Consider the following 16,768-nt stretch of genomic DNA (forward strand, 5'->3'; position numbering starts at 1 on the left):
CTATGATATGAAATCCTAAAATAGTTACAGTGTCAAGTGAATGTCTGGCTTAATTTTCTTACTGTCATTTATTTAAGATGAGCAGGTCAGATAACTCACCCATCTACAAAATCAAGCTTTGATATCCACTGTAGACCCAGAATCTGGTTGGTTCCTGCTCTGACTGCAAATTCTGGCTTGATATAATCAGCTACAGTTCTGGTGCTCACTGATTAGTATCTTGTTTCCTCCTCTAGCCATTTATTCTTTAATGTGTTAATCACTACCTTCCCTTCATGCTTTCTGTAAAATTCTCTTGTATTCACCCTACCTATATAACTAAAACCTATATAAAGCTGCTAAAACTGATGTTCTGGGCTCACTCAGTTTGATATAATATGATGCCTACATTCAGCATAGTAGAGTTTTTCTCTAAATAAAATAAAATATATAAAAAGAGTTTTTCTATATCTCTGCAAAGTTGATTCTTGGAAAAATTTTGTCACAATAAGAGCTCTAGATTTGTGATTGCACTTGACCTGGATTCAAATCCCCAGCTTTGCCTGCTACCTGCTAGGTGATGCTGTGGAGAGAGCGCTGGATTGAAGTCAGGAAGACCTGAGCTGATATTTGGCCTTATACATTGACTAGCTGTGTGATCTGGGCAAATTACTTAATTTCTGTCTGATTCACTAAATTCTGTCTTAATTTCTGTAAAACTGGAGGGTAAGAAAGAGAAATAACACCTACTTCTCAAAGTGGTTGTGAATCTTTCAAATGAGATAGTATTTGTAAAGCACTTAGCACAATGCTTGGCACAGGGTAGGTACTTATTAAATAAGTGTTTCCTTCCTTTAGTTCTCTAGGCCTCAGTTTCCTCATCTGTAAAATAAAAATTGGACTGAATAACCTCTGAGGTTCCTTCCAGCTTTAACTCTAAGAATTAGATTGTACTAGCCAATTTAGTTGAATCAGTCCTGTAGTCTTAGGTCATTACAATAAGTATAGTCCACTATAACTTACTTGGAGTCCTCCTTAGAGACTGTAATTTATCTGGCTTTTCCTATGAATAAAGCTTTTGGTAATATCTGAGTGAACTTAATTAAAAGGTATTAATCCAATCTAGAGGAGTAGACTTCTCAAATATATGTATATATTTAGATTAACTTCAGCGTTATTTCCTTGGTATAAATGCTTCATGAAGTATTTTGAAAACCAAGTACTTGGGGATATTGGATTCTGAAGGAACCCTTTGATGTCCTCATGGGATATAACAATTTAGCTGACTTTGGTTTAAAGACCAAATACTTGTATTAGCCAGGCCCACCTGCACACAGCAATCTGTCTGTCTAAGACACTGCCCATAAGAAACAGGCCAGACCAATTGTTACAGCTGATATGGAACTCACAACATCCTTTTTTAGATACAACTTCAGGTTCTAATCTTAACTGGGACAGTAGTATAGGAAGTTCCTGAGATAGAAATACCTGATTTTCAAATGTTCCTGATATGGGAATGATTGCTCTAGCTGGAGAATCAACATATCCTAAGTCCCAGGAATGAATCCTCCACACATGCTCATGTACATGCACCCACAGTTACATACACTACTACCACAGCTATCAAGGCCACATGGTTGTAGGAATTCTCATTTCTTCTCACCTGCCCTGCTCACCCATCTGGGCTTTAGTTCTACTATAACAGAATCACAGGTTTTTAAGGTTAGAAACAACCTTAGAGATCTTTTTGTTCAATGACTTCATTTTACAAATATGTAAACTTAGGTCCAATAACAGAAAGGAGTGTGCCCAAGGTCTCACGATTGAGACTAGACAATAACCTGGCCTCTCCTACCTTGCCAATCTTCTTACAATTTGCCTCCCCTCCATGTACTCTTTAATCTAGTGACACTGGTCTCCTTTTTGTTCCTCACACAAGATACTCCATCTCTCAACTCCAGCCCTTTTTGCAAACTGTCCTCCATAACTGGAATTCTCTTTTCATCTTTACCTCCTGGATTCTCTGGCTTCAGGTCCCTACTAAAATCCCATGTTGTACAAGAAGCCTTCCCCAATGCCTTCCCTTCCAAAATTAACTCCATCGTATAGCCTCCTGTACCTACCTTGTTTGTAGATATTCGTTTGCATAGCATCTTCCCAATTAGACTCTGAACTCCTTGAGAACAGAGACTATTTTTCCCTTTCTTTTCTCTCTAATACTTGGCACAGTGTTTAGCACATATATTGTTGTCATTTTTCAGTCATGTTCAACTCTTCATGACCATATTTGGGGTTTTCTTGGCAAAGATACTGGAGTGGTTTGCCATCTCCTTCTTTAGATCATTTTACAGATGAGGAAACTGAGGCAAATGGGGTTAAGTGACTTGTCCAGGGTCACACAGCTAGTAAGTGTCTAAGGCCAGATGTGAATTCAGGAAGATGAGTCTGCCTGACTTCAGGCTTGGTACTCTTATCCACTGAGCCATCTACCTGACCAAGGGGCTCATTGTAGGCACTCAAATACTTATTGACTTGACTACAGCTCCAGACTTCTTTTCAGTATTTTTTCTAATACCTTACACTGCCACAGCCCTTCTAATCTTTCCCAGTTCCTCTGTTCCATTCCCTACTTCTTTCCATCCCACCAAAATCACACTGCCCCTCTTCTCCACCCCAGACTCCTTACGTCTGGGACATTCACAAATGTAGCAAGGGCCACCAGTGGTCTTGATCCTCCCTCAGCCCAAGACTACTGCAGAAAACCTTGATCCCAAAGGAGAAGTGGTTAGAGTCTCATCTTTTCTGCCTCAATCTCTGTCTTCCTGCTTCTGTCTTCTATGCATGTATCTGTCTCTCTGTTTCTGTCTATCTCTCTGTCCTTTCCATGTGTCTCTGATATATCAATTTACTTGTTGGAACCTGGTACCATTTTCACGTTTCTTCTTTCTTCTGGTTGGCATCCAATCCATATTTCATCAGTATACCCTCATACAGAGAGGATTTATCCACTCCTCCTGGTACAGATTGGAAACTCTGGCACGTTGGGAAAGAACATTGGATTTAGGATCAGAGGGCCTAGATTCAAATTCAGCCTCAGTCAATTACAACTGGATAATGTTGAGCAAGTTATTTAAGCTCTCTGGGCTTTAGTTTCCTCTGTGAAATGAGGGACTTGAACTGGATAGCTTCTAACTTAATTTATACTCTTATGAATTTAGAGTCTCATAGAGTTACATGAGTCACTAAAAGGTCAAGAGATATGCCCATGGTTACCCAGTGAGTATATATCAGAGGCGAGATCTGAACTTAATTATCGTGGGAGTAGTATTCTAACCGCTGCCCTCAGGCAAATTAGGCTAGTTTTTCCTTAAAAAGCATTGGAACTATTCTTGAGACTTAGCTGGTCCAGAGAACTAAAGGTTTGGGCCGTTGACATCATTTCCTGAGTACAAAACAACCACATGGAGTTCTTGCCCACCATGTGCAACTGAGAGGCAAGGCAGTGTCGCTTAGCTCATCAGCTACCTCCTGGGATTGTCCCTGATGCTTCTCTTTCTGAATATCCTTTCTTTCCTGTACCTAAATGACTCTCCTTTTGCTAACCACTGAATAACCTGTGAGTGTCTCTTTTTATTCTAATATCGGCATAAGTTATTAGGGGATTAATCTGAATTAGGCCCAGCCCAGAACATCAGATCTTACAGACTACAAGGCCACACCTCTACCCTCTTTGCCATGATTTTCTACGTTACTATAATTCTGCATTTTTAGGGATTAAACAGTAAAGCCCGTGACACAGGCCAGTTAGAAACCTAACCACAATGAATACAACCAAATTTCACCTCTCCCCTCTTACACCATCTCTTCCCCTGACTTTCCCTTTTCCTAGAGTGGCACTAACATCCTCCTGCTTCTTCAGATCTGAAGACTCGATCACTTGTAATTCTTCTTTCTTCACCCCTGTACGAAATCAGTTTGGATTTAGAATCTATAGAGCCTAGCACTGAAATGTTCATTGCTTCCATGCCCTTCTTTTCATTAAACTGTCTCTTTTGGTGGCAGTTAGGTGGCATAGTCGATAGAACAATGGCCCTAGAGTCAAGGAACCTGAATTCAAATCCAGCCCCAAGGCCTCTGACTTTTATTTAATTATATGACCCTGGGCAAGTCACCAATTGCCTCCAAAACAACTACCACTTTCTTAGTTCACTAACCTTCATTAACCTTTGTCTGGACTACTGCCACAGCTTCCTAGCTGATCAACACTTCTGTCAAGTTGACCTTCCTAGCTCTGATCTAGGTTACTCCACTGGTTAAAAATATTCAATGAGACATTTACCCCTCCCTGGCCACCACTTGCCTTGTCTTCCCCTACTTTAATGTCAGCTTTTCTGGGGAAGAAATTATCTTGCATTTTGTATTTGCATCCACAAGCACAGTGCCTTGTAACATAGTGAGAAGGGGCCTCCTCATAGTAAGTGTTTAATAAATGCCTTTTAATTGACCCATTCATTCCCTTCTATTTATAGGCTCCTTGAGGGCCCACTTCTTTTTCATGTCCCTTCTGTTCAACCACTCCAATTAATTACATCACTGAGTTGTACTTACATTGGCCTGAGCACACATCACCCTTCCCCCCCAATGCAGATGACCACCCAACCGTATCTTCATAACCTATCAATTTTATATCTACTAGTGTCCTTCTACACTAGTACTCTGTAGAAAAACTGAGTGCACTAAAAATTCGTATGGTTGTTTTTTGACATTTCATGGATTTTAGGGCAAAACTCACACTTTCCATCTGTTTATCTCATTTTTAGTATGTAACCTGCCCACCTCCCTTTTAACTTCATCTCTTTTATCCTTGAGGATATCCTTCATGCCACTTTCACATGCACGTCATTGTTGAGAAAATCCTGGTATTCCTTGAAGACAAGATAATATATTAGAGTCTACTTCCTCTGCTCACTGAGCTTATGAGATTTTTCAGGTTTGCAGAGATTACAGGACTATTGAGAAAAAGTGAATTAAAATTCAAATCTAGTAAAATCCAAATCAGCAAATATCTCCTGAGCATCCACCATGAAAGATGGCCAAGCTCTGTGCTAGAGAGATAACAAACAGAACTGGAATGATGGGAGACATGGTAGCCATAGTCATACTACTAAGCAAAGGACAAGTACAAGGAAGGATGGTAGGAAACACTCACTTATGGTATTAGAACTTTGCCTGGAGCTTGAGTGGTCAAATGATTTGCCCAAAGTCACACATCTAGTATGTACCAGTGGCTAGACATGAACCTAGTCTTCCTGACTTCAGAGCTAGCCATTGATAACCATGTGAAATTGTTAGTTCTTCTAGGGTTTGCAAGATAAGGAAATTAGGAAATATTCTCTAAACCCTCTAGATGGATGCTCCCTCTTCTACTTGTAGCCTCCCTGGTTTTGTGATATAATGCATATAGAGCCCTAGAGTAGGAATCAGAGGCTTGAGTTCAAATCCTGCTTCAGATACTGTGAGTTATGTGATAGCAGGCCTATTCCTTGGCTTCTCTAGGTCTCAGAGAGATTTTTCATCTGTAAAAATGAGGGTTGGACTCCATGGCCTCTAAAGACCCTTCCAATTCTAAATCTAGAATCATGAGATTCCAAGCAATCTCCATGGTATCTCAGTGTTAGAGGAAGAGAGAAAGGCCCAGCTCTATGCCCATTTCCTTCCTGGGTGCATCATACTGCTATCAATGAATTGCTACCTTGTGCCCAGTTAGGAAGCTCCCTACGTGTCCCAGGATAGCCCCTCTGGTGAGCAGAGGTTAGGAAAAATGAGAAATGGTGACAGTCCCAGCACTTCCTCCATGTTACTGGGCAAAATAATGCTATGAAAAGTGATAGGCTTTTATTTATTTTTGAGGGTGTGTAGGTCAGAGGCACCTGGTTTAACCTAATCTTCTGAGGCTGCTATAGCCACACCTGAATAAGCCTATTCTCCAGTTTCTCAAGAATAGTTTCCTATTTGGGACAAAAAGAATGCAGCTCATTGTCAAAATAAGAAGGGAAATATAATCAAGATGGAACTATAATTATAGGGTTGACTTACAAGACACTCAAAGTGAAATCGAGAGTACAAGGGGAGGCATCCAGAGTGGTTCTCCATGCTGCCCACGCAGCTGCTCTTTGTTTAAAGCAGATATAGTGCTGAATGATCAGACACATGTACATGCACTTTAAGGTTTGCAACATGCTTTATAAATATCTCATTTGATTCTTACAACAACCCTGGGAGGTGGTTACTATTATGATCTCCATTTTACAAATGAGGAAACTGATAGAGGTTAAGTGATTTGCCTAGGATCAAACAGCTAGTAAGTGTCTGAGGTGACATGAACTCAGGTCTTTGTGCCTCCAACCTAGCACTTTATCCAATGTACCACCTAGCTTTCTAAGAGTCCCAAGATGCAAAGGATCATAGATTTAGAGCTGGTAGGAACCTTAGAAGACATGCCATCCAACCTCTGCATTGAAGAGACACAGAAACTAAGGCTCAGAGAGATTAGATGACATCTAAAGTCAAGGTACTGCAGAGTCATAAGGGACAGAGTTGTGATTTGAACTCAGATCTGCTGGTTCCAGATAAAGCACTTTTATTTTTTCACTCTTTCATATTATTTTCCTAAGGTAATTGAGTGGTTAACCTGAATTCTTCCCTACCTCATCATGACCCATATAGAGAATTTTCGCCCTCTGGCTTCCTACTTCATCATTCAACCAAAACTGTTCCCTCCAAAGTTACCAACGATCTCATATTGACAAAGCTAATGGTGTTTTCTCAGTCCTCATACTTCTTAACCTCTGTAATTTTTGACACTGTCAGTCACCCTCTTCCCCTGCACACTGCTCCTTCCTGGTTCTCCTACCTCTCTGACCATTTATTCTCGGTTTATTTCATTGGATCTTCATCTGGGTCATTCCCACTAACTATGCACGTTCCTCAAATCTCTGTCCTGAGCCCTCTTCTCCTCTATCTCAATACTATTTAATGTAGTGATTTCATCAGTACACAGAGATTCAATTATCTCTATGTTTATTATTCTTAAATATATATGTCCAGCTCTAACCTCTCTCTCAATCTCCAGTGTAAAATTTCCAACTGACTATTAGATGTCTTAAGCTGGATGTCCCATACATATCTTAAACATATTAAAACTTAATTCATTATCTTTTACCTCAAATTCTCCCCTCTTCTGAACCTCTCTACTGTTGATCAGATACCACCATCCTCCCAAGTCATCCACGCTCACAAGCTGGGGTCATTCTCAACTTCTCTCTGGCTGTTTGTCTGTCTTTCTCTCTCTCTCTCTCTCTCACTCTCTCTCACCCCCTCATATCCAATCAAGTTGCCAAGCAATGTTTCTATTTTCATAAAATGTCTCATATACCCCTCTCCCTTTCCCTCCTCTGACACTACCACAACCTTGTCACCTTAGACCTATACTCCTGCAATAAAGTGCTGGTTAATTTCCTCCCTTAAATCTTTCCCCACTTCAGTTCATCCTCCTCTAGCTGTCAAACTAAAACACAGAACTGACTATGTGACCCACCCTTCCCCCACAATAAACTATGCAACTCTCACTTCCAGAATCAAGTAAAAAATCCTCTGTTTGGGCTGAAATGGCTTTAAATTTAAACTTTAATTTTAAATTTAATTGAATTTTAAATCAACTTTCTACCATTCTAATCTTCTTCCAAATTACTCTACTTATTCTGCTTCCTCTTTTTATACCCTGTGACCCAGCAGCACTGGCTGAGCTGCTTGGTGCTCCTCAAACAAGAGGCTCCATCTTCTGAAGGCCGTTTCCCATGCCCGAACTCTCCCCTTCCTTTGCACGGTCTCCCGGCCTCCTTGGTGCCTTCAAGTCTCAGCTAAAGCTCCACCTTGTGCAAGAAGCCTTTCCCAGTCATCTGTAATCTTAGTGTCTTCATCTTAAATTATCTCTAATTTATCCTGTATATATCTTGTTTCCATCTAATTGTTTGCCTACTGTCTCAGTCCAATGGCTGTGAGCTCCTTGAGAACAGGGACTGCTTTTTATCTTTCTTTGCATCCCCAGCACTTAACACAGTTGATTTGATTTGACTTCTTTCCCAGAAGGCCCTGAGGCAGGAGCAAGGAAACCAGAATCCCTCTTGATCACAACCCAAAACACCATGGGAAAAACAACTAACTATTATAGACCTATGGAAAGGGCTTAAGAGGGGTAGATAAAATCTCCATAATGCTCACAAGAGCCAGAACTAGAATAGAAATCATAATCCACATCCAGAGAAAGAACTATGGAACTGGAACGTAGAATGAAGCAGATTATTTTCTCTTGTGTTATGTGTTGGTTTGGTTTGGTTTTTCTCATGGTTTCTTCCATTCATTTTAATTCTTCTATGCAACCTGACTAATGTGAAAACGTGTTTAATAAGAATGTATGTGTAGAACCCGTATAAGATTGGAAAGGGATGGGGAAGGGAGAGGGAGAAAATTTAAGACTTATGGAAATGATTGTTGAAAACTGAAAACAAATAAATGAATTAATTTTTTAAAAAATTTAAAAAAAGTTCAGCCAGGAACACTTTGTTTCTTTATTTTCCATGAAACACTTCTGATAACTTCCTAAGAATGAGGGAGGATGTGTCATCTTACTGGTCCTACCAACTACTTTAATAAAGTTGTGGGGAAGAACAAGAAAAGGAGGGAAGCAATAGGTTCTTGATAGCTATGAGTCTAAAGAAGGCTCATTGTCTGCTGTTGAATGATACATACCTGCCCAAGATATAGCACTGAGTTATTTTTATTTAAGCAAAAGAAATGTTCTAAGTGGAGAAGACTTCTTATGGCCTTGTATAAACTGATGAAGTCAGTAAAGCCTATAGTAGGGACCTCCTAGGGATCCCTCCACCTACGATGAGGCATCTAGGTAGCACAGTGATAGAGTACTGGACTTGGAGTCAGGAAACCCTGAATTTAAATCTTGCTACTGATACTTTCTGTCTGTGTGACTCTGGGCAAGTCACTTAACCTCTGTCAGTTTATTTCATTGTCTGTAAAGTAGGAATAAAAGCTCCTACTTCCCAGGGCTGTAGTAAAGATAAAATGGGATCATTTTTGTAAAGCTGTTTACAAACCTTAAAGCACTATTATAAATGCTAGCTGTTACTAATATCTTTTACTACTGCTGCTGCTACTACTAGTGATGCTGTTTGAGAGGTTCAGGGACCTCCCAAGGACTGCAGTACAGAAGAGGGTCGTCTAGAATAAATTCATGGACTCAACCATCCTTTAAGTCAAGGTGGCAAAGGTTTACTGTAACACCATTGTAATGCCAATATAGCAGGCAGAGCTCCTTAAGGAACTTGCAACTCAACAGGAATGATGCTACAGTTTATATAGAAAAAGTAGTGGATTATCTGGCAGATATGCTGGTTAGGTGACAACTTCCAACCTTGGCTACTGGCATCATTCACTACTGGAAATCAGGGAAGGAGCTTTTCAGGACAGATGTTTTTGGTGTCTTATGTCTGTAGCAAGCTAGCTTTGAGAGCTAATGTCTGTAGCTTGACCTCTGGATTGAATATGACAACTCTGGGAATCCATACATGATAATTCTGAGGTTACAAGATAATCCTGTTTTTACAAGAGAATTTCTTCACAAGTCAGCTTGTTCTTGTGATGGAGAAATATAGTTTATTTTACTGGGGGCCTGCTTATGAGTTATTGCTAGGCATAGTGACCTTAGGGCCAGGGAGAAAACTGTCAGGGATAGTGTTTTGAGGCAAGAAAGAAATGTGATTTTAAAACTGGGGTCCAAGCACAAGCACCCAAGCACCCCATCACTACTACAATTACTACTACTACTACTGCCACTACTACTACTACTACTACCACTACTACTACTACTACCACTACCACTACCACTACTACTACCACTACTACTACTACCACTACTACAACTACTATCACTACTACTACTACCACTACCATTACCACTACTACCACTACCGCTACTACTACTACCGCTACTACTACTACCACTACCATTACCGCTACTACCACTACCACTACTACTACTACTACTACCACTACCACTACTACTACCACTACTACAACTACTACCACTACTACTACTACCACTACCATTACCACTACTACCACTACCATTACCACTACTACCACTACCGCTACTACTACTACCGCTACTACTACTACCACTACCATTACCGCTACTACCACTACCACTACTACTACTACTACTACTACTACTACCACTACCACTACTACTACCACTACTACAACTACTACCACTACTACTACTACCACTACCATTACCACTACTACCACTACCATTACCACTACTACCACTACCGCTACTACTACTACCGCTACTACTACTACCACTACCATTACCGCTACTACCACTACCACTACTACTACTACTACTACTACTACCACTACCACTACTACTACCACTACTACAACTACTACCACTACTACTACTACCACTACTACTACTATTACTACTGTTATTCTTTCCATATCTCCTGCTGAGTTTCCTCATTTCCCTTTGTTATTGCATGATGTCACTAGGGCCTTGACTTCAGTATTTTGCCTGAACCTGCCTCTTGATGCCCAAATCATGCTCAGTCCAGGCTTCCACTAAATTAATGTGACCTGCCTAGCTCCTAAGAGCTCCTTGCTCCTTCTTAGCCTACCTAAGACCCTACTCCCTAGTCAGTTAATATTATAAACTAATTTGAGCATATATTTATGTATATTATGTAAGTATATTTACATATGTATACATATAACATACATATAAAATATGATATATATATATGATATATATAGGAAGAGAAAGAGGGAGGTATTGGCATATGTATCTGTTATTTCATTGGTGTGAGAGATTTTCATCCTAGTAACTCACTTCACTAATGCAGATAGGCATCTATATGTAATTTATTTTGTAGGTTACCCGAGATACTGAGAGGTTAGGTGACTTCCTAGTATGTAAAAGGTAGTATTTAAACCTAGGTCTGTCTAACTGTGAAAGATTACCCCTCTCTTTTCCATATCATGTTGACAATGCAGGTTGATCTGTTATTGGGCAAATAATCTTAGCTTATTATAATAAGCAATGTTGGGATGGAAGAAATCTGAGGTTGTTTTATGGTTTTCAAGATTAAATTATTCCATGATGCCAATAGATAAAGAGCTTCTGACAGGCTGAGAAATTGTCTTTATTCTCCTTTGTTCACTGTACATTCCTGCCAAACTGGCCTTCTTCTAATTCTCCTCTAAACACCTGGAATTCTCTCCTCACCTGGATCTCTGAGAATCCTATGATCATAGATTTAGAGCGAAAAGGGACCTCAGAGGTCATCTAATGTAATCCCCTCATTTTACAGATGTAGAAACTGAGTGCCAGATAGATAAAGTGATTCACACAAGTCATATATAGCAGAAGGTGGATTCAAATCCAAATCCTATGACTCCGAATCCAGAATATCCCTTACCTTTCTAAGTCTCAGTTAAAATGGCTACTCCTATGGGAAGCCTTTCCTATTATTACCTCATATTAGCTTATCTGTGTATGTGTTGCTCTCCTTGCCCCACCCTCTCCCACATCAAGTAGAATATAAGATCCTTGAGGGCAGGGTCTATTGCATTTTTATATCCCCTCAGAATAGCACAGTACCTAGCACAAAGTAGGCATAAAAAAAAAAGTCTGTTGAATTAGATTTATTTCCAATCACTTTATACAGTTTCCTATTAGATTAGAGGAATATTAAGGAAAATTACCCAAATATAGGGAAATGAGAAGAGATAGGTATTATTTAAAAAGCTGTCAACTAAACCTTGCATTCTAGATCATCCTGCATCACTTTCAGATATTAAAATTCAATTTGTAAGATGGTAAGGGGAAGGAGAAGATTATTGTGATCTATCCACTAATTATACAATTTGGAACAAAAAAGATAACACTAATAGAGCCTGGATAAGACCTTACTTGTCCTGCAAATAATTGAACTGACCTTTCTCTTTCATTTTTTAAAATTTGTCAACAGATATTTGAATTCAGTGGTGCTGATGCCAAAACACTGGAAGAAAAGATTCAGGAACTAATGTGAGCTGCTCTACCAGTAAAATTATAGTTTCTTAGTTTTAAAAGATAACTAAAAATTTTGCTTATGTTTTATTTCCTTGCAGATAACCAAATGCTCCATTAATTACAACTTCATCATGACTTAGAGCTTTACTTGTATGTTACCAGCTCATTTAAAAATATTCCAAAACCGCTCAGAGATACGGACTCACTTTCATTTTCTAACCTGGTCGTACCATTCCCCTGCGGTGCTGTCATCAAGGAGCGTTAAGATGGTCTCCACAACAAAAATAACAATAACTCATATTTATATAATGCTGTACTATTACAAAGTACTTTCACATACAGCATTTCATCTGATCCTCACAATAATCCAGGGTATACAAGTATTATTACCTCCATTTTAGAGATAAGGAAACTGAGGTTTAAATCAGGTAAGGGACTTGTCTAAAGACACATGCCTAGGAAGTGACAGAACCAGAATTTGAATCCATATTTACTGATCCCAGTCCAGTGTTCTTTCCACTGTTGGACACTGCTTTCACATTTCCTTGCCATATTCCCATTGTTCTAAGTAGGGTTTCAATGAGGCTGGGGCCATGTTATTGTCTCCATCAACAAACATTTATTAAGATCCTACTGTGTGCCAAGAATTTTGCTAAGCCCTGGGTATATAAAGACAAAAATGAAACAATCCCTGCCCTCAGTGAATTTATATTCTAGCAGGGGAAGAGATGAAACATTCCCACAGAAGTTATATAACAGAATATATGTAACCTTAACACAGGGTAGCTTTGGAAGGGCTGTGCACTCAAAGCTAAAGGGATCAAGAAAGGCTTAATGTCAATGGCAGAGCCTGAGCTCAGTCTCTATGGAAATCAAGGATCCCCGATAAGCACAGGTAAGGATGAAGTATATTCCTTGCTTGGGGTACAGTTAATGAAAAGATGTAGAAATGGAACAATTGAATATCATATAAGAGAAACATCAAATAGATCAGTGCGGCTGACCTAGTGAGCAAACACAGAAAAGTAAAGTATAAGAAAACTGGAAAGATAGGAAAGGTCCAGATTATTAAGAGCTTTAGATAAAAAACAGAAGAGTTTATATTTGATCTTTGAAGTAATAGAGAGGCATTGGACTTTATTGGACATGGTCAGACCTGCATTTTAGTAAAATCATTTTGACAGTCATGTGGAGGATGGATTAAAGTGTGCAAAGAGTCAAGGCAGAGAGATATTAAGAGGCTACTGCAACAGTCCAGGCAAGAGGTGATGAGGACCTAAACCAGGATGGTGGCTATGTGAATGGCAAGGAGGGGGTGCATGTGAGAAATGCTATGGAGGTAGAAACAAGACTGGAGAGGGAGGAGTCAAGGGTAACATCAAAGTTATAAACCTGGGAGATTATATTGTCCTAGGAAAATGTAAAGAGGGCATGACTTGAAGTCAGAAGATTTGAGTTTGGGTTCTATCAGTATATATGACCACCAACAAATCATTTCTGCTAGCTTCAGTTTCCTCATTTGTAAAATGGGCATCATAATACAATGCACTATAGACCTCACAAAATTGTTGTGAAGATGGTGCTTTGTAAATCTTTAAGCATTATGTGAGTACCTTTCTATGACCATTCTTACAACTATCATTAATCCTTCACAGGCTAAGGAGTAAATGTCTTTCTGGTACTTGGGATAAGGAGTCCAGGACCATAGTCAAAATCTTTTCCCATAATCAGGTCTCTACTGATGTAAAAGTTTTCTCCAGTGCAATAATAGTACTCTGACAATACAGTACAGATTTAACTAATTTCCTTCAGCCATTTAAAAATAACTCCTGGAAAAAAGAAATCTCTTAACACCTATGATTTTAGTCATCCTCAAAGCAAACTGGCTTTGCAAAAGTTACACCTTAAAGGATGTTTCACTTCCTAGGCCTTGTGCCTGGGATGACAGGCTTTACCCATCAGATGCCTTGAGTTATGGCATACTGCCTTCATGGTTCAGGTATCTCCCAGGCACTAAAGACAGATAAATGAAAAAAACTCATGATCCTGGAGTTTAATTAGGCTATTTTTGTTTTTTCATTTAAAAATAAACCACCACAAGTCATTAAAATAGTGAATGGATAAATTAACTACATTGGATGCTTTGCTATGGTGGATGTGCATTCTTACATGTAATTACTTTCCATATCAGGAGTTATCATTTAAAGCCCAGAAAAACCTGAGATACTATCTGATCCATTTCACATATGAGAATCCAACCCACTCATTTCACAGATGAGGTAATCAAGGCCCAGAGAGATCATACAGGTAGTAAAAGATAAAGATAGGATTTGAACACAAGTCCCCATACTCCTAAATCAGTGTTCTTCATGAACAATAGCAAAAATTATTAATAATTTACTATACAGGCAACTAATGTACTATTGGTGGGACTGTCAACTGGTTCAGACATTCTGGAAAGCATCCAGGAGCTATTAAAAAAAAAAGCACTAAACCTTTGACCCAACAATACCACCTTTAAGAATATACCCAAAGAGATCAGAGAAAGAAGAGAAGAATCCATATGTACAAAAAATTTACAGCAGCGTTTTATTATAAGTAAAGAACTGGGAAGCCACGAAGTGCCCACCAGATAGAGAACGACTAAGTTATGGTATGTGAGTGTAATGGAATATTACTGTGCTATAAGAAATGATGAAAAAATGGATTCAGAGAAATCTGGGAAGACGTGAACTGATACACAGTGAGGCGAACAGAACTAGGAGAACAACTATATAATAACTACAAAATTATAATTTTGAAAGACATAGGAACTCCAATCAATGTAACGACCAACCACCACTCCAGAGGATCACTGATGAAGCATGTTACTCAACCCCTAACAGAGAGGTCGAGGAGTCCAGGTCAGATTAAGATACAAATTTTCAGACATTGCCAAGGTTTGATTGGATTTATTTTTCTTGACTGAGCTTATTTGTTATAGTGGTGGTTTGTTGTTTTTGTTATTGTTTTTAATGGGAGGAAGAAAATTTGGAAGGGAGAGGGAGACTATCAATGTTGATACCAAAAAGGTTTTTTAAAAAGGAAAAGAGGTCAATGTAACACTGTAAAATACACAGCAAAAACCTGTGGGATTTAGGGCATTTAGGAGACAAAGACAAGCATGAGAGCTTTGAAACTAATATTAGATTTTTTCATGCAAGCTATATGTAATATTCATGGCTTCATGTACAATCCCCTCTTCTTCTGTTCATTCTGTTTACATAGAAATATTTATGTGTGTCAAGTTCAGGATAACCAAAAAAAAAACCCAAAACACAGTAAGCATCTATGTTCAGAACACCATGCCAAATGCTGTATAAGATAAAAAGTGTAGATAAAATATTGTCCCTACCAAAACCAACAGCTTTACTGCACAGTGTATGAAAGTGCATTACAGATATAATAGGACCTTAAGTTCTTAGAACATATGCTATATGCTCTTTCTGGTTCCAGTGCACATGAAGGCTTTGTGAGTCTATTTCTGGGTATGCTCATTAGAGGGCCGCTTACCCCCACTCCAGAGCATGGTGTTTTTGACTATTTCTTTTGACTGTTTCCTGTCAGCCTGTTGCAAGGTGATGAAGCCCTTTAATTGGCTACTTGTGCTAGAATTAAATGTACATACAAAAGATTTGAGGGAAGATTTCTCACCCTCTTCCCTGGCAGCTTCCTGGTAAGGAGGTTTGCTTACCCGTTGCTTAATGTCTATGAATGCATCCTGCCTGTTTCTTTTGTCTCTTTTATGTTTACTCTTTCCAGCTCATAGGCAAATGAATTAACTGAGGGACAGACTGTTCTGTCTCTGTCTCTTAGTCATTGTTAAGTGTCTATGAATGCACTCTGCCTGTTTCTTTTATCTGTTTTATATTTATTTTTTCCTATTCCTAGGTAAATGAGTATATTGAGATGGGAGCAACCAGGTGGTTCCTAGAAGACTGATCAGTCATCCAAGGTCTTTCCAACAACTGAAGTCTGAGACCCAGTAGCAGAAGACGTGTCTGTTGAGGAGCACTGGGACTCCAGTGCCTGAAGAATGTCAACCCAACCCAGCAGTGAGTCAACCTCATATCCAAGAGCTGAGCAAAGGAGTGACTCATCCATTGGGTATGCCAATCCAAAAGTGGACTTGATAGGGACTCAGAGAAGAGAGGAAGAATTTACAAAGCCAGGAAGTACCTCCACTATTTGAGGGAGATATTTTGTAACTACCCCTCTAAGTTCGAGCCCACTTTCCCCAGTGTCTTCCAGTATGGGAGCATGCTTTTTTAACTTCTATCCTTGTTATACCTTCTCAGTAGATATACTTTTTAAAAAGTTAATTGATGTCAATCGGTTAATTGGTTTTCGGGAGCACACAAGATGGGGGCTCATGAACACATGTCCTAGAAAATCTCAACTCCTCAGGGAAACTCTTAGAATCATCACAAGTCATTGCCTTTTGGAGATCCAACCCAGAATCCATGAGAATGTGAGTTAACATGGGACCATGTTAACTGAATTAAGCTGGAAGTCATTGGAGTCAATAAGTTTTAGGAATTATGTGGTGATGTTGCTGAAAAGATAATCAACATGAATATTAAAATCCTTGAGGGTGGA

General features: G+C 39.2%; 1 protein-coding gene across 2 annotated transcripts in view; it reads left to right on the top strand.

The window, feature by feature from the left end:
* TXNDC8 (thioredoxin domain containing 8) overlaps nucleotides 1-15,963 on the top strand; it is a 42,703-nt gene extending 26,740 nt beyond the window's left edge. The window contains exons 5-7 of one of the 2 annotated variants that reach the window (XR_011967341.1): nucleotides 12,087-12,145; nucleotides 12,229-13,025; nucleotides 14,935-15,963. Coding sequence is in view for 1 of the 2 variants with exons in the window: in XM_072610667.1 (XP_072466768.1) it covers nucleotides 12,087-12,149 (63 nt within the window). In the remaining variant the exon portion in view is untranslated. Of the gene's footprint in view, nucleotides 1-12,086; nucleotides 12,150-12,228; nucleotides 13,026-14,934 lie in introns of those variants that run through there. The other variant, XM_072610667.1, reaches the window with a different exon arrangement.
* Nucleotides 15,964-16,768: the final 805 nt, after the last annotated feature.

This window comes from Notamacropus eugenii, chromosome 1, assembly GCF_028372415.1.
Source record: "Notamacropus eugenii isolate mMacEug1 chromosome 1, mMacEug1.pri_v2, whole genome shotgun sequence".
Taxonomy (NCBI): Eukaryota; Metazoa; Chordata; class Mammalia; order Diprotodontia; family Macropodidae; genus Notamacropus; species Notamacropus eugenii.